General features: G+C 50.6%; 2 protein-coding genes across 2 annotated transcripts in view; one reads left to right on the top strand and one right to left on the bottom strand.

Moving 5' to 3' along the window:
• Positions 1–18,295, top strand: part of LOC116436928 (zinc finger protein 436-like) — a 337,104-nt gene that overhangs the window by 80,653 nt on the left and 238,156 nt on the right. The window lies entirely within an intron of this gene.
• On the bottom strand, positions 10–16,073 carry LOC116436865 (serine/threonine-protein kinase pim-1-like). The gene is made up of 5 exons (XM_032094283.1): positions 16,034–16,073; positions 1,840–2,102; positions 1,672–1,722; positions 1,100–1,466; positions 10–431 (listed from the first exon to the last, which is right to left on the bottom strand). The coding sequence occupies exons 1-5, from the start codon at positions 16,071–16,073 to the stop codon at positions 10–12; spliced, it is 1,143 nt and encodes a 380-aa protein (XP_031950174.1).

Below are 18,295 nucleotides of genomic sequence, written 5' to 3'. Positions count from 1 at the left end.
CGCAGCGATTCAGGCAGGACAAAAACTCTGCCTTTCTTTGCTGCTTCTTGCCAAGGCACATGTGCAGCTGGAACTTGCCATGGCCAGGCCATGCTGCGTGTGCTCAGGGCTGTGCCTAAACTTTGCCATCAATTCTTTCTTTTGGAGGAGAGCAGGACATTGCCACCTCCTCAGCAGCTGCCAGTGCGGGATGCTCCTGAGCCCGCTGCTGTCTCCCAGCACTGCTATTCCCCCCGTGCTGCAGAGACGAGGATCCACCTGGAGGGAGCCGTCGTGGGAGAGCCGGCCCCAGGTGCTGTTCCAGCCCCTCCTGAAAGGATGCTCCCCGCAGACCATCTGGTGCAGCACGATGCCCAGGGACCAGACGGTCGCTGCCTTGCCGTAGTACCAGCCGAACTGGATCCATTCTGGGGGCCTGTAGGACGGTGTTCCTATGGAATAGAGATGGAGTTCTTCAGGGGGACGCTGCCTGCTCCCAGAGCCTCGCCCCAGCATCCCTGGGCATGCGGGGGCCGCAGCAGCGGCACGCGGCGTGACCCGCTGCCCTCTCGCCAGCACCTGGGACTTGTGTACAAACTGGGGGTTGGAAAAGAAGCCGCTGGTGTCGCAAGAGGGCAGCGGAAGCCCTGGCAAGGCCCGAGCATTCCATGCAAAGGAAAAACCCACTCCGTGCTGGGGAAAAACCACGCTTTCATCCTCCCTGCCTGCACTGCCCCAGAAACCATTCTTAAGCCAAGGCAAGCACGGGCAGCAGAGCAGTCCGAGCCCTGTCTCGCCTGCACACCAAACGGGCTGGAGCACAGGTTCTGGCCCCCCCTCTCTGCTACCCCCACCCACGGGTGTTTCTGTGGCGCTGGCAGCCCCAGCCCCAGCACCAGTCCTGGGCAGAGTGGCTGGCAAAGGCTGCCAGCAGGCCTGGAAGATGGCCCCTCAGCCAGCGCCGTTCAAAAGCAGCTCAGCTGAAGACTCCGGCTGCCATGACTGGCAGCAAAAGGGAGAATCCCCCCTGCCACAGCCGGCTTGGGCTGTGAGATGTTGGGCCGTGAGATGTTGGGCTGTGAGATGCCGCTACCAGGAGCCTTCCCTTGCATGGGCTCACCTGCAAAGCTGGTGTAGGCTGCGGCTTGCAGGTAGGTGCCACAGCCAAAGTCGATGAGTTTGGCCTGCCCGGTGGCCAGGTCAAGCAGGATGTTCTCCGGTTTGATGTCCCGGTGCAGGACCCCGCAGCTGGTGCAGTGCCGCACGGCCTCCAGCACCTGGCGGAACAGGTGCCGCGCCACCTCCTCGCACAGGAAGCCCCGTGCCCGAATGAAGTGAAGGAGGTCCTGAGACCGCTCTGGGCGCTCCAGCACCATCACCACGTTGTTGGGGAGCTCCAGCCACTCGTGGAGCTGGACGATGCCGGGGAAGCCAGCGGACACCTTGTGCAGCAGCACGATCTCCAGTGGTGCTCGGGTGCCGTCGGGCTGTGGGAGGAGCACGATGCCGTCAGCGGGGCCGATGCCGTGCCGGGGCTCGGCAAGCCCTCAGCCAGCCGGGGACGCTCTGCGCGCTCCGCTGGCCCCACGGCCGCTCTCCCTCGAGGCGTCCTGGCGGCTTCCACCCTGCCGGGCCTCGGCTCATCCCCGCCCGTCGCGCCCCGGCTTCTCCCGCTGCCCCTCGCTCACTCACCAGCTGGCCCCAATGGTGGATGCGGTTCCGTGGCACCCGTTTGATGGCCACCTGCAAGGCAAGGGGAGCAGCGGGCTGAGCTCGCCGCCCGCCGTGCCGAGCCCCGTGCTCCTTCTCCTCCTCCTTTGCCCCCCGCCTCCTGCGCCTGCCGCCGGCCCCGCCACTCACCGGGGCGCCGTCCGAGAGCCGCGTCGCCGCCAAGACACTGCCGAAGCCGCCGCGCCCCAGCAGCGAACCCAGCCGGTAGCGCTCCTTCAGGCCCTGCTGCGCCTTCCGTGCCGGCGAGACGCGGCCGTCAGCGCTCGGCCCGGGGCCAGGAACGGCCCCCGAGCGCCGCTCAACCGCCCCGGGCCGGCCATCCCCACATGTTGGCTCTTTTGAAGCGGACACCGGCGGCTCGGGGCCGGCGGCCGCGCTCAAGAGTGGCGGAGCTCAGAGCGGGGAAGACGCTGCGGAGGCGGCGGGAGCGGCCGCGCCGCCTGTGTCCCCGGCGGGCCCCGGGAGGAGCCGAGGCCGGGGCCGGGGTCGGGGTCGGGGTGGGGGTCGGGGTCGGGCCAGCTGGAGCCAGGGGCTGGCGATGGTGCCCAGGAGCCAGGCACTGATGCCCGCCCAGCAGCGCCACAGCCAGGACGGCGAGAGCCGGGCGGAGGCGGGACCGCGGCGGGACGCCCGGGGGCGGGGAGGGGGCAGCCCCGCCCGGGGCCGGGGGCGGGCCGGGGGCATGGCCCGGCCGGGCGTGGGGAGAGGGAGGCCGCGGGAGGGGGGGTTGGGAAACGAAAGGGAGAGCGGGAGAGGGTGCGAGACACTGGGAGAGGGAGAGGAGGAGCAGGAGAAGGGACGCAGAGGGTTCGTGGACTCGCTGCTCTTCTGCTGCTCTTGTGCTGGGAGTGTTTGTCCGCGTGTCCGTGTGTCCGGTGCCCGTGTGTCCGTTCCCCCCCCGCGCGCCCCACGGCCGAGCCCCGCGCGCCCCGGGGCAGCACGGGCCGCTCCGCTCCGGGGCCGAGGCGGAGTCCCGGAGCATCTCTTCCTCCCGCAGCCACAGCAAACCCGCTCGGCCATTGGGAGCATTTTTGCACCTGTTTCCCTTTGAAGGGCTCCTCTCTACCCCCATTTCCAAGGAGTCTCCCTGGGGTTTTGGCACCTGCAGCGACAGGGCAGCGATTGGCCTTCAAACTTCAAGAAAGACATGGAGGGGCTGGGGCGATACCAAAAATGGGTGGTTGTTGGGTTAAAATGTGCCGATCCTAAAGCAGTGAATTGGGTTAGGTTATATGAGATCAAACAAAATACAAATGAGACCCCCACAGAGTTTCTAAATTGGCTTAAAGAGGCTGCACAAAAATACACTACCTTAGACCCTGACTCACCTGAGCAGCAGATTCACCTGGCCTACCTGTTTATAGGTCAATCTGCTAATGACATAAAGAGAAAGCTGCAAAAGATAGATGGGCCACTGGACATAAGTAAATTGTTGAATGTAGCCTGGAAGGTATACCAAAACAGAGACTTAGCAGACAAAGATAAACACCATAAACCCTACTACAAGAAGAGGTATGATAAGGAAAAGTCATCTGACACATCAAATAGGGATCCTCCTTTTCCCCTATCTGAAGACCGATGTGCAATTTGCAAAAAATGGGGGCACTGGAAAAATGAGGGTCCATCACGAGCAGAAAAGAAGCCCCCAGTTTCGGAACTAACTGTAAATACGGACTGACGGGGACCGAAGGTAACTACCCCAGCAGAGCCTTCGGTTGTAGCTAAGCTGGGGAATGATGATGGTGAATTTCTGGTTGATACAGGGGCAACATATTCTGTGTTAAATACTTTAAAAGGTAAACTGAGTCAAGACACTGTGGATGTGATTGGAGCTACAGGGGTAAGTGAAACAAGGCCTTTTTTCCAACCTTTAAAATTTAAATTGGGAAAACACTGGGTCACTCACCAGTTCCTGTATATGCCAAATTCCCCTATGCCATTGTCAGGCAGAGATTTATTGGAAAAATTGGAAGCAGAAATTAAGTTTTCAAAGGAAGGGGGAGTGAAAGTTATAATCCCAGAATCTAAAATTATCAAAGCAGCTGCTATACTTGTACAGGAATGCCATGGAAAAATTCCCAAGGAAGTTGAAGAGGCTGTCATTCAAATAGTGTGGGCCAATGATTCTCCTGGGAGATCCAAAAAAGCTGAACCTGTGAGTATCACACTCAAAGCAGGGGCTACACCAGTAAGACAAAGACAATATCCTCTGATACTAGAAGCTCGTAAGGGATTGGTACCTGTGATTGAGAAGTTTCTCAAATTTGGGTTGTTAGTGGAATGTGAATCCAGGTACAACACACCAATCTTGCCAGTAAAGAAAGCTGATGGTAAAAGCTACAGGTTGGTACAGGATTTGAGGGAAATCAGCAAGATAACAGAGGACATACACCCAGTGGTAGCAAATCCTTACACACTTCTGACAACACTAACAAATGAATTAGGGTGGTTCACTGTTTTAGATCTCAAGGATGCCTTTTTCTGCATTCCTGTGCATAAGAATAGCCAAGAACTCTTTGCTTTTGAGTGGGAGAATCCAGAAACAGGGAGGAAGACCCAGCTCACCTGGACAGTTTTACCACAAGGATTAAAAACCACCGGACCATATTCAGAAACCAGCTGTCAAAGGAGCTTGAGGACTGGAGGAAACAAGAACCAGGAGGAGCGGTTCTCCAGTATGTTGATGACATCTTGATAGCGGCCAAGACACGAGATGACTGCATCGAGCTCACTGTAAGTCTGTTGAACTTTTTGGGCCAAAGTGGGTATCGAGTCTCGAAAGAGAAGGCACAGGTTGCCAGGGAAACAGTAGTATACCTGGGCCTGGAAATTTTCCGTGGACATCGCCAACTCAGCAGAGAGTGGAAGGAAGCCATCTGTCGACTTCCAGAGCCCCATACCGTAAGGGAGATGCAGGCCTTCCTGGGAATGGTAGGTTGGTGTCGCCTGTGGATATCAAACTACGGTATACTGGTGAGACCTTTATATGAGGTCCTTAAAGCAGCTGAAAAGGGGACAATCATGTGGACAGAGAATGCCAGGGCTGCATTTAAACAGCTGAAACATTCCTTGATGTCAGCCCCAGCTCTGGGGCTGCTGGACTTGACTAAACCTTTTGAACTCTTTACACATGAGTGACTGAATGTTGCTCTGGGGGTACTGGCACAGCACCTTGGAGACCAGCGAAGAGCTGTGGCCTATTTCTCAAAACAACTAGACAATGTAGCCCAGGGTTGGCCAGGATGCTTGAAAGCTGTGGCAGCAACAGTCCTTCTGATACAGGAGGCCCGTAAATTCACCCTTGGGCAGCACATTGTTGTGTATGTACCCCATGCAGTGATAAATGTGCTGGAGCAAAAGGGGGGACACTGGCTCTCCCCTAGCAGGATGCTCGAATACCAATCTGTGTTGTTGGAACAGGATGATGTTACTCTAAAGACAACTTCTGTGGTAAACCCTGCGATGTTTTTATCATCCACATTACTTGACAGTGTGCCTGAGCATGATTGTTTGCAGACAATAGAGGAAACTTATTCCAGCAGACCAGACCTGAAAGATGTTCCTTTGAAAGATCCAGACTGGGAATTGTACACTGATGGGAGCAGCTTCATGAGAAATGGTAGGAGGATGACCGGTTACGCCGTAACCACCTCAGATAAAATCATTGAGGCAAAAGCCTTGCCTCCAGATGTATCATCACAGAAAGCTGAACTCATTGCACTAATGAGAGCTCTAGAACTGAGTGAGGGGAAGAAGGTGAACATATGGACTGATTCCAAATATGCCTTCAGTGTTGTTCATGCCCACAGAGCTATTTGGAAAGAACGAGGCCTGCTGACTGCTCAAGGTAATGAGGTTAAGCATGCTAAACACATTCTTGCACTTTTACAGAGCATTTGGAAGCCTACAGAAGTGGCTATCATGCATTGCAAGGGTCATCAAAAAGGGAAAACAGCCCCCGAGCTGGGAAATCGTTTTGCTGACAAAACAGCCAGGGGGATTGCAGAAAAAGGCATTTTTGCAGTGGAACCACAGAAAGAGATAGATTTGTCATCATTTACCCCAAAATACAATCAGAGGGATCACAAATTAATTAAGTTCCTTAAGGCTGAAATCAGAGAAGTTGGGTGGGCTGTCACCCCAGTAGGACAAGTCGTAGTTCCACCCCTGATCCTTCAGGAAATAGCCCAACGAGAGCATGAAAGTACCCACTGGGGAGCAGAAAATCTTTTAAAACATTTGAGGAAAGTAGTGAAAGGGAGAGGAATGATTGATATTGTACAATCAAGCAAGTGTGAAACCTGCTGTAAAAACAACCCTGACACAAGCAAGAGAGTTGTGTTAGGAGTGACAAAGACAGGAGATCTCCCAGGAGATTATTGGCAAATAGATTTTGCTGAGATGCCATGCAAAGAGGGATGCAGGTATATACTGGTACTGGTTGACACCTTCAGTGGATGGCCTGAGGCTTTCCCCTGTCGCACCAACACAGCAAAAGAAGTAGTGAAAGCTTTACTCAATCATATAATACCAAGATTTGGGGTTCCTTTGGGAATGTCATCAGGTAGGGGACCACATTTTGTTGCAACAGTGGTTGGGGAAGTTAGCGGGATTTTGGGACTTACCTGGGACCTGCACACACCATACAGGCCCCAGGCAAGTGGCAAAGTTGAACGCATGAATGGGACCCTCAAAACCCAGATTTGCAAGATTTGTCAAGAGACATCCATGACGTGGGTTCAAGCCCTGCCTATAGCCTTGCTGAGAGTCCGCATACAGCCAAGGAGAAGGGACAACATCAGTCCCTATGAAATATTATATGGCAGGCCATACCAGGTTCCACATATCCCAGGGGAAATTCATATGAGAGGTAAAAATGATTTGCAGAAATATTTAATGGCTCTGAGTTCCACTTTGCAGAAGCTCCAGAGATTCGTTGTGTTCTCCAAACCAATAGGATTGGACACAGCTGCTCATCCGTTCCAGCCTGGAGACTGGGTCTACATCAAGTGCTGGGACAGCGACCCCTTGCAAGCCAAGTGGAAGGGACCATTCCAAGTTTTGCTGACCACTTCTACTGCGGTCAAGGTTGCAGGCAAGGGACCGTGGATTCACTACTCCAGGGTGAAGAAAGCTTCTGCTCCCGAAATCACCAAGAAGACAGAGACTGATACAAATCAGAAAGATGCAGTTTAAACTGTTTTTTACATGTTTGCTGTTTGCCCAACTGGTAACCATAGTTCAGGGTTCACCCCATGATTTCCATATGATTGTGGTCCAAAATGTGTCCAAAATTCTTAATAAGAGCAATTACTGGATCTGTACTCAGTTACCGCCCCTAGATGGGAGGGGTCACTGGCCATTGATTAGCATTTTAATAGAAGAATTAAGAAAGATTTGGATGAAATTTGGAAGGGAACTCAAATTCTACATGAAGTGGCTTCTAGAAATAACACTTTAAAATTTGATCATATTTTTGATACCCTCAGCTCATGGTTACCAAACTGGGCCTGGGTAAAAGAAATATTCATAATAGCTGTAATTGTAGTTATTATCTGTGTAATTGCCTGTGGAGCAGCTGGTTGTGTAAACCAGTTCTGCGGGTAAAGAATAGAGTAGAGACTAGACAAGGTAGAGTTTTGTTAGTCTCTAAAAGGGGGGAAAGGATGCCATGAAGATTTTTTGCCTTTTCTTTTATACCTGTTACACCTTTTTACAACTTCTGTATTCCAAGTGCTTTTTGCCTACATTCTTGGACTTGTTTGTCAAGCTAAGAGACTAAACATTTTAGAAGCTTTGTAGCTGGGGATCAGTGTGCCCCAGACCCCAAGGTCCTCTCCAGAACACACACACTCGGGCAGGGTGCATCTCAATGCATATGACCTGGACGTGTGCACCTAAGGATCCTTAAAATAAATACCAAGGTAAAATCCCTTTTCCCCTTCTAACCGTGTATGACTCTTGATTTTAAGACCAGGAAAAGGCATCACCTTGACAGCGTGATGACATCCTACCCGCTGCTGTCCCACCTGCTGCTGCAGCTCCTCCTCTGCACCAGGAGCTGCAGCAGGCAGACTCCTTCCATTATCAAGGACATTGTATGGGGTTTCTTTATGGAGTTGTTAATTTTATTAGCCATTCCCATTGTTGTGTTTGGTTTTGAAATCCCTTAAGCCTTCCCCCTCATTTCAAAGTAATAAAGAAGGGGGAGATGTTGGTGTGACCCAGCCCACTGCAGGGCTGGGGCAGTGAGATGCCAATCAATCCCAGCCCCTCCCCTGGATCGGGTTCCCCGAAGAGGCCGACTCAGAGGTTGATGGGCGGCTCAGAAGCCTAAGCCGCACCCCCTGGGTGGTGCCCAGGCCCAAGTCACCTCCCCCGGTTCGGGAAAATTCTCGGTTACTCAGTCGTTCATTGGTTCTGTTATAACTCCCTCCTCTCGGTTTCCCCCCCCCACAGTGGTTCTTGTTACATTGTATCCTCCCCCTGGCTTGTAACTCATTGGTTGTTTCCCCTTTCACCGGGGTTTACAAATTCCCTATAAAACTGAGGGAAAAGCCTCAGTAGCCGATCCCACCAATCCCATCACATACCAACACATCGGATTCCAGCCTTCCGAGCTCCTTTGGGTTGCGAAACTTGTAACAATAAACCTGTTAGAAGTCAAACCTGAACAGCCTCTCTCTTCCTTTGTCTCCGAGCTAACGTGAGCCGATCCCCTCGGCTCCTGCCGTGTTCCCTCTGCCGAGAAGCCAGCTAGCTAGCCCAGCAAGCAGCTCTTTTCCTGATCCCGAAGTCGATTCTGCGACGCACAGAAGTGACGCAGCTGGACTGTCTCTGACCTGGGGCAATCCAGAGCTCATGCTTCGGGCACCAAACGCCGCGTTAAGCCTGACTGGGAAAGAGTGGCAAAAGCATCCGATTGTGACTGGCCCAGAGGCCCCGTGTATTCTGGGCATAGACTTCCTTCGGAACGGCTGTTACAAAGACCCGAAAGGACTCAGGTGGACATTTGGGATTGCTGCTGTGGAGGCAGAGGGCATTAGGCAATTGAACACCCTGCCTGGACTATCAGAGAATCCTTCTGCAGTTGGGCTCCTGAAAGTGGAAGAGCAACGAGTGCCAATTGCCACCTCGACAGTGCACCGCCGGCAGTACTGGACAAATCGAGATGCTGTGATCCCCATCCACAAGATGATCCGTGAGCTGGAGAGCCAAGGGGTGGTCAGCAAGACCCACTCACCCTTCAACAGCCCCATCTGGCCTGTGCGCAAGTCTGACGGGGAATGGAGATTGACTGTGGACTATCGTGCCCTGAATGAAGTGACTCCACCGCTGAGCGCTGCTGTGCCGGACATGTTGGAGCTCCAGTACGAGCTGGAGTCCAAAGCAGCAAAGTGGTACGCCACTATTGACATTGCTAATGCTTTTTTCTCCATTCCTCTGGCAGCGGAGTGCATGCCACAGTTTGCCTTCACCTGGAGATGCGTGCAGTACACCTGGAACTGACCGCCCCAGGGGTGGAAGCACAGTCCCACCATCTGCCATGGACTGATCCAGGCTGCACTGGAAGAGGGTGAGGCCCCAGAACATCTGCAGTACATTGATGACATCATTGTGTGGGGGAACATGGCATCAGAGGTATTTGAGAAAGGAGAGAGAATCATCCAAATTCTCCTGGAAGCTGGATTTGCCATCAAGAAAAGCAAAGTCAAGGGACCTGCCCGAGAGATCCAGTTCCTGGGAGTGAAGTGGCAAGATGGACGATGTCGGATTCCCACTGAGGTCATCAATAAGATCACAGCAATGTCTCCACCGACCAACAAGAAGGAAACACAAGCTAGGTGCCATAGGTTTTTGGAGAATGCACATTCCCGAGTACAGCCAGATCATGAGCCCTCTCTACCTGGTTACCTGCAAGAAGAACGATTTCCACTGGGGCCCAGAACAGCAGCAAGCCTTCGCCCAAATCAAGCAGGAAATCGCTCACGCCGTAGCCCTTGGCCCAGTCAGGACAGGACCAGAGGTGAAGAACGTGCTCTACTCTGCATCCGGGAGCCATGGTCTGTCCTGGAGCCTCTGGCAGAAGGTGCCTGGTGGGACTCGGGGCTGACCACTGGGATTCTGGAGCTGAAGCTACAGAGTGTCTGAAGCCAACTACACTCCCACAGAGAAAGAAATCTTGGCAGCTTATGAAGGAGTCCAAGCTGCCTCAGAAGTAATTGGCACAGAGGCACAACTCCTCCTGGCACCCCAACTACCAGTGCTGGGGTGGATGTTCAAGGGAAAGGTTCCTTCCATGCATCACGCCACCGACACTACTTGGAGCAAATGGATCACCCTCATCATGCAGCGTGCCCGAATTGGAAACCCAAGTCACTCTGGGATCTTGGAAATAATTACGAATTGGCCGGAAGGTGAGACTTTTGGGTTATCTTCTCAAGAAGAAGAGGAGCAGGTGACGCGTGCCAAGAAGCCCCACTATATAATGAGCTACCAGAGAGTGAAAGACAATACGCCCTCTTTGTTGAGAGTCTTTCTGAAGAATGGCTAAAAAGCAAAGGTCATGATGACACAGCAGGCTTAGTAAAGATGCAGACTTGGCAAGGACACTGAATCCTTGAGCAAGAAGTTGTATAAATAACAGGATGTGAGTCCAGATAAGTAAGCAGAAAGAAACCATATGGAAGAGGAAAATAAGACCCCTGTGTTTGCAGATCTCATGGAATAGCTCCCACCAATAAGGAGCTCAGCTTTTGCAATATGTATGAGCTAATTAGTAGCACTATAAGTATGTGTAGATTATTACAATAAATGAGACTTGCTAATCACAATGCCGTGAGTGCTTGTCTCCCGCGACTCCACCCGACATCTGGCGCCCGAACAGGAGAAGTTGCCCTTGCCTTGTGCGACGGGGGAGTTGAGTTGGGGTCGGGTCCCGCACCTAGACGGACGGCGAAAGAGGTCGCGTACGGCTGAACGCAGCGCCCATCCGCGTCGTGCCTATCACCTCCGCGCCCGAGTGACCGCACAGGCGGGCTCGCCGATACGTGCTGCCGAAGCCTGGAGGGGCTAGCAACGGTACCGTAAGTATGGAAAGGCAAGCAGCACAGGAACTTTTCAAAGCCCTTTTGCTTAAGCGTAATTTTAAAGGGATTGATCTTGATAAAGACCTCCCCGTTCTTTTAACGCATGCGCGTTCTTATGGTTTTTTCGCTGACCCCCACTCCATTCATGAATTAAGTCAGTGGCGTGCGTATGGTGACAAACTTTGGGATCTTGTCTTAGATGACGATAAGCCAGCTAAAAAGATTTCTAAACTATGGAGAGTTGTCCACAATGAACTTTTAATGGTACAGGCAGAGAAAAAAGCGGCAGAAAAAATTAAGGTTGCTCAGGATCGGAACCGTCATTATGGCGATCACAGTGCCTCTGTTTTCTCTGGCCCACCTAATCCCCCCACCTTTGCTACGGTTCATGTACCCCCTGAGGCTTCTCCCTCTGAGTCACCCTCTGCGCCTTCCCTACCTCCTACGCCCTCCTTGCCGCAGCCTGCTCCGCCGCAGCCCTGCCCGCTGCCCGAGCCGGCCCGGGAGCCGCCACAGCCTGCTCCGCCACCGCCCTTGCCTCACCCGTCTCCGCCGGACTGTTCTCGTTCGCGAAACCCCTTTGTTAGCCCTGAGCCTGTCCCTGGGGCAGAGTCTGACCTTGCGGAGGCCATGGTTAGGGGCCATCGAGAACTCTGGGCTGCGGTTGCTCGTGATGGCTTAAAAAAGGGTGATTCTGACATGCTAGCGGCTGCCCAAGACAGCATGGCGTTCCCTGTTTTATTTGTCCCGAATCCGCAAGGGGGCGGCAATGTTGCGCAGGTGACTAATCTTGATTAGAAGCTGCTAGCGCAGCTGCGAGCAACGGTGGGGAATTACGGTGTCACCAGTGAACCAGTTAAACAGATGCTTGATTATATTTTTAACGCTTTTACCCTTCTTCCTGCTGACATTAAAGGCATTACTAAGCTCATGTATACCCCGTATCAGCGACTGCTTTTTGAGGCTCGCTGGAGGGAGGAAGCCGCTGTTACTGCTGCTGTCCCCAGGCCAGCGGCAGATCCCTTGACAGGTGTTACAGTAGCTGAGCTTATGGGAGAAGGAGACCATCAGAGAGTAGAAGCCCAAGCGGCGCTAGGACCTGCCAAGCTACGGGAAGCTATGGCAGTTGCTAAGAAAGCTATGGATAAGGTCCGAGCCCCAGGTGGGATCCCGATGTATATGAGCATTAAACAAGGCAGAGAGGAGTCTCTAGGCTCTTTTGTTGACAAAGTTATGGAAGCCATTTCAAAAGCTGGGGTTCAAGAGCATATGCATGACCCGTTGCTTAAACAATGCCTTTTACAAAATGGCAATCAGGCCACCCGTGCCCTTATTACTTCCACCCCAGGGGATTGGACTGTCCAGCAACTTTTAGAAAAAGCTGCGACCATGCCCACCGGCTCGCAACTATTCTTAGCACAAGCCTTAGAAAAATTAGGTGAAGGGCTTAAAGAACAGGCTATCAGCTCTCAAAATCAGGTTATGGCAGCCCTTGCTCTTCTCCAAGCGGCAGCAGCACGTCCCCGCCCAGCTCCAGGTGGCCGCATGAAGTGTTATCGCTGCGGGACACCCGGTCACATTCGTCGAATTCGTCGGAATTTATGGGGGCGCTACAACCTGGTCTCCCCAACCCGGCTATGTTGCCCCAAAACTGGCCTCTTTTAATTATATATCTCAAGGACTGCTTTTTTACTATTCCATTGCATCCAGATGACACCAAGCGCTTCGCCTTTACCTTACCTGCCCTGAATAAAGGAGAACCAGCTAGGCGATTTGAATGGACTGTATTGCCGCAAGGGATGAAAAACTCACCTACTTTGTGCCAACTGTATGTTGATGCTGCCTTACAACCCTTACAGAGACAGATGCCTGATGCCATTATTTATCACTACATGGATGACATCCTCTTTGCTCAAAGGGATCCTTTCACCCCTGCCCAGATGCAAATTATTGTTGCCTCCTTGGCTGCTTGGTCCCTTGTTGTGGCACCCAACAAAATACAAGTTTCTGCTCCATGGAAATATCTAGGCTGGACTATTACCGCTCAAAGAATAAGACCTCAAAAGTTACATATTCAAGCATCTATTTCAAACCTAAATGAGGCCCAGAAGCTTCTAGGAGACCTGCAATGGCTTAAACCTGTTACAGGAATTCCCAACATGCTATTGGAACAGCTACGTCCTTTGCTAAAGGGCACAGACCCATGTACTCCTGTGACACTTACGCCGCAACAGTCTAAAGTCTTGCAGCAAATTACATCCTGCATCTCCAGAGGCTTTGTCGACCGTCTGGACCCCGACACCCCCTTATCCTTAACTGTCTGGAACAGTGGAGAACATCTCTTAGGAGCCATTACACAGCAAAAGAAAACGGGGGACATTTCCGTTCTAGAATGGATCTCGCCCCCCTTGCAGCAAAGAAAAACAGTTACTCCAAAGATTGAAAATTTGGCAACTCTTTTAAAGAAAGGACGCCTATGCACCTGGGAAATTAGTGGCCTTGAGCCTGCAATTATCAACCTCCCCATGGAAAAACCTACTTTAGAGTGGTACCTACTCAACTCCTCGCGACTCACTGAAGCATTGCTCTCTTCTGGAGCAGAAGTTCGCACCGGCCCATTAGCCCCAAAATTACTTAACTGGTTGGGAAGCTGGACCTGGATATCCAAACCGCTGCAACACCAAGGGCCTATCCCTGATGCTTTGACAGTTTTTACTGATGCCGGACGCAGAACCAGGACAGCTGCCGTTGTTTGGCACTATAATCAACAATGGTGCCACCATAAGATGGCAGCTACCCCTACTGATACATTACAAACCTTAGAACTTGTAGCAGTACTGTGGGCCGCCCTTCATTTTTCGGAACCCCTCAATGTCGTTTCAGACTCTCTTTATGTTGTGGGAATTGTTTCTAGAATCGAGGACGCTGTCATCAAGGAAGTAAAAAACCAGCGACTTTTTGATCTGTTATTACAGCTAAAACATGCGCTGCGGAACAGATCTCACCCTTATGCAATTCTCCATATACGCAGCCATAAGTGGCAAGAAGGCTTAGGAGAGGGCAACGAGAGAGCAGATCAGATCGTATCACTCAGTCAGAATGTTCCCAAAAATACTAGGGCTTGAGAAAGTCACAGTATGTTTCATCAAAATGCAAAAGGATTAGTAAGAGATTTCCATATCCCCTTACGTGACGCACGCGCCATAATAAAAGCATGTCCGTTATGTAGTTTTCACAATACTGGGGTCGGTTTAGGCATAGGAGTCAATCCTCGAGGACTTAAAGCCAATGAAATATGGCAAATGGACGTCACACATGTCCCCAGTTTTGGGCGCTTGAAGTATGTTCATGTGTCAATTGACACATACAGTCATTTCATATGGGCTACGGCTCAGACAGGAGAACAAGCGAGACATGTCGAACGTCATTTGAATAGCTGTATAGCAGTTATGGGAGTCCCTTTAATAATCAAAACTGATAATGGCCCCGCTTATAGCAGTGCACGCTTTGACAGATATATGCAAAATTGGAATATTACTCACAAAACAGGCATTCCCCACTCGCCCACAGGTCAGGCTATTGTAGAGAGGGCACATGGCACCCTCAAAACATACTTGCAGAAATATCCTGATTTGTCCAACCCACATGACAAATTACTAAAATGCCTTTTTGTCCTAAATCACCTTTGTGTGTTCGGTGACAAAGAAGTGCCTCCTGCCATTGTTCATTTTACCTATCCTCAACCCCCGACACCCATGCCTTGGGTGCGCTACAAAGACCCCAAGACAGGACTTTGGCAGGATCCTGTAAAAACCTTGTACTGGGGAAGAGGTTATTTATGTGTGTCCACTCCGACAGGTCCCCTATGGGTTCTGGCCAAATGGACTAAGCCTGTTGTCACTGATGAGCAACCCACAACAGAGGAAGGCGAGAAGAGTACAGAGGAAGATCTCACAAATCCTGCAGGAAGTTGAGCAACGGTTTCACGTTACCTTCCTTGTGGAATCTGAACAGAGATAGAGGATCATCTCCTTCCACATCTGCAGAGACATTTTTTACGTTTTTGCCAATCTGCTTGCTTTGCATGTAATTGTAGTGATCATAAGGCGTGGGTGAGATTGCTTTGCGGAGGTTGTAATTTACAGTGGTGGGTCCACCAGCGACATCTACCAGAAGGGTTTTGGTGTCAGTCTTGCAGTTTTCACTGGCACCGTGAGACGGCTCAAGGAGCATTGGTACAACTCACAGGCAAAAATATCATTGACAGTTTGCACCTAGTTGAAAATCTTGAAGATCTGAGACTAAGAGAATTAGCGTGGTCAGTACAGCATTTAGCAAAAAAGATCTTGGCCGATAGCTACTCTGCAGTCTTGCAATCCTCCTGCCAACTAAACATCGGGGTCCCCATTCAGTGGCAAGTTGAACCAAGAAAGTGGGATCATGTTTGCCGGCGGTTTAAGCATCGTGCTGCTAATCGCAGGCTCAGTAATGGGTCACAACCTTCCCTACCCTCCTAAGGTGTTTGACCTCAGAGATAATATCTGGGTCTCCTTGGCACGCGAATTAAACACCACAACATTCTGTGCCTCCTTAGCCACACCCAGTACTCCATTTTTGACATGCTTAGTTGGAGTACCATTAACAGGTAATACATGGCGCAACTTTGTAATCGAGACCCAGAAGCAGTTCAAACCTATTTGGCCGTTGAATTCCACAAAAAATATTACTCATGGCCTACTAGACTATGATATCTGGGATGATAGACTCCCGGTGGGCCCTGAGCCACAAGAAATAGAACTAGTTGATTCCCTTAACGCTACAGCCTGTATCTATATTAATAGTTCACGCAATTTATGCCAAGAGGGCAGCCTTAGTGGCTGTCGAATGAATACATCCAACCCCACCTGGATTAATCCTGTTGGCAATGCTTCACAGTGGGACTTAGAATGGTGCAACGTTACCGTGAGAAATCGATCTCTTGCAGCCCCTGGAACGTTTTTCCCTCGAAAGTTACCCAGAGGGTTTTTCCTAATTTGTGGGAATCGTGCCTGGTCAGGTATCCCATCCAAGCCTATAGGCGGGCCCTGTACCTTTGGCCAACTGAGTCTTGCACTTCCACAGCACCATCCTAATGCTACACACCGAATACGATGGAAGAGGTCTTTAGCAGAAACTATAACATCTGAATGTGAGGATGACCTCATGTTATGGAGCAAATTAGAAGTGCTTTTTACCTCCCTTTTTGTTCCTGGTGCAGCTGCGGCACGAGCCCATCGTCACTTAGAAAAACTGACATGTTGGATAGTTAAACAAGCAAACGGTACCAGCCGAGTGTTGTCTGAACTTGCAGAAGACCTGAGTTCAGTCCAGCACGCCCTGCTTCAGAACAGAGCAGCTATAGATTTTTTACTCTTAGCCCACGGCCATGGCTGTAAAGACTTTGAAGGAATGTGCTGCATGGATCTTGAAGATCATTCTAAGTCCATCCACGTCGAAATTAAGAATTTAATTGAACACTCCCAAAAAATAAAGAAAGACTCTGGATTTTTCGGATTAGAAGGACTTACAGAGTGGATGGGCTTAGAAGGATGGATGAAAAGTGTGATGAAATCTTTAATGCTATTGCTAATAATTGTTTTGCTTGGTTTACTTATGCTTAGCTATATAATGTCATGTGTAAAGAATTTAATTTTGAAGTCAGTCAATATGACTATGATCATGCAAAAAGAAAACGGGGGAAGTGTTGAGAGTCTTTCTGAAGAATGGCTAAAAAGCAAAGGTCATGATGACACAGCAGGCTTAGTAAAGATGCAGACTTGGCAAGGACACTGAATCCTTGAGCAAGAAGTTGTATAAATAACAGGATGTGAGTCCAGATAAGTAAGCAGAAAGAAACCATATGGAAGAGGAAAATAAGACCCCTGTGTTTGCAGATCTCATGGAATAGCTCCCACCAATAAGGAGCTCAGCTTTTGCAATATGTATGAGCTAATTAGTAGCACTATAAGTATGTGTAGATTATTACAATAAACGAGACTTGCTGATCACAATGCCTTGAGTGCTTGTCTCCCGCGACTCCACCTGACACCTCTTCACTGATGGTTCCTGCCGAATTGTAGGCGTTGGCCAGAAATGGAAAGCCGCTCTATGGAGCCCCACATGACAAGTTGCAGAAGCTACTGAAGGAGAAGGTGGATCAAGCCAATTTGCTGAATTCAAAGCTGTCCAATTAGGTCCTGACATTGCTGAAAGAGAGAAGTGGCCAAAGCTCTACCTCTACACTGATTCATGGATGGTAGCCAATGCTCTGTGGGGTTGGCTGGAAAAGTGGAAGAAGGCAAACTGGCAGCGCAGTGGAAAACTGTAGGAGCTTGGGTGGGTTGGATGGTTGGGACGGATGGAGACGAGAGATCTCTGAAGTCACATCTTGGAACAAGCAGTTTATTGCAAAGGGTGTGGGTACAGGGGCACTGCTTAGAGCTGCCAGCCGCAGCTCGGAGCAGGCCCAAGAGAGCAAGAGTGTAAAAGTAAGAGCAAGTAGGTAAGAGTGGAGTAAGAGTGAGCGAAGAGGAGGTAAGTAAGAGAGTAAGCGGGTAAGGGAGTAAGTAGAGTGGTGGTGTAGAAATCCTTGTTACAATACAATAAATCATCTTTTGTACTGAATATTCTAATTTTCACTAGCCAATCTAATACAAGATACAAATCCTATAGCATTTACATACAGCCTATAAGAATTGTTATATTACCATAGAGTGTTACATCTTAACTCCTAAAAACTACTCTTTGGACCCCTTCTGCTGAGCTAGTAGGGTCTGCTCTGACCCTTGGACCTGCCTGCAAGCAGAGGGTATTTTTCAATCAAGAGGGGATTACCTTCAGTTGGCCATACCATTGTTTTCCAGTTGTTCAGTAACTAAGACTTGGTATCTCAAAGGTGGCCTTCATTTCGATGTTGCTTATAGTTTTCATATTCCCAAAATCTTTTGTCAGGCAATCATATTTATAAGGCTTTCCTGTTTCATCTTCCCCAACAGAAAACCAATCTGGGCTGCTGAGGAGTGGAAAGGCATTGCCACTCGGGTAGAGAAGCTATCCGTGAAAGTCTTCCATGTAGATGCTCACGTCCCCAAGAGCCGGGCTAATGAAGAACATCGTAACAACAAACAGGTAGATCAGGCTGCGAAAATAGAGGTGTCCCAGATAGACTTGGATTGGCAACATAAAGGGGAGTTGTTCCTAGCTTGATGGGCCCATGATGCCTCAGGCCATCAGGGCAGATATGCCACCTATAGGTGGGCGCGAGATCGAGGGGTGGATCTGACCATGGACAGTATCTCCCAGGTTATCCATGACTGTGAGACATGCGCTGCAGTCACGCAGGCCAAGCGAGTGAAGCCCCTGTGGTACGGTGGGCGATGGTCCAAATACAAGTATGGGGAGGCCTGGCAGATTGATTACATCACACTGCCTCAAACCCGCCAAGGCAAGTGCTATGT

Source organism: Corvus moneduloides, chromosome 31 (assembly GCF_009650955.1).
Source record: "Corvus moneduloides isolate bCorMon1 chromosome 31, bCorMon1.pri, whole genome shotgun sequence".
NCBI classification, from domain to species: domain Eukaryota; kingdom Metazoa; phylum Chordata; class Aves; order Passeriformes; family Corvidae; genus Corvus; species Corvus moneduloides.
The sequence above is the reverse complement of the archived record's forward strand: the minus strand, read 5'-3'. Positions and strand labels throughout refer to the sequence as shown.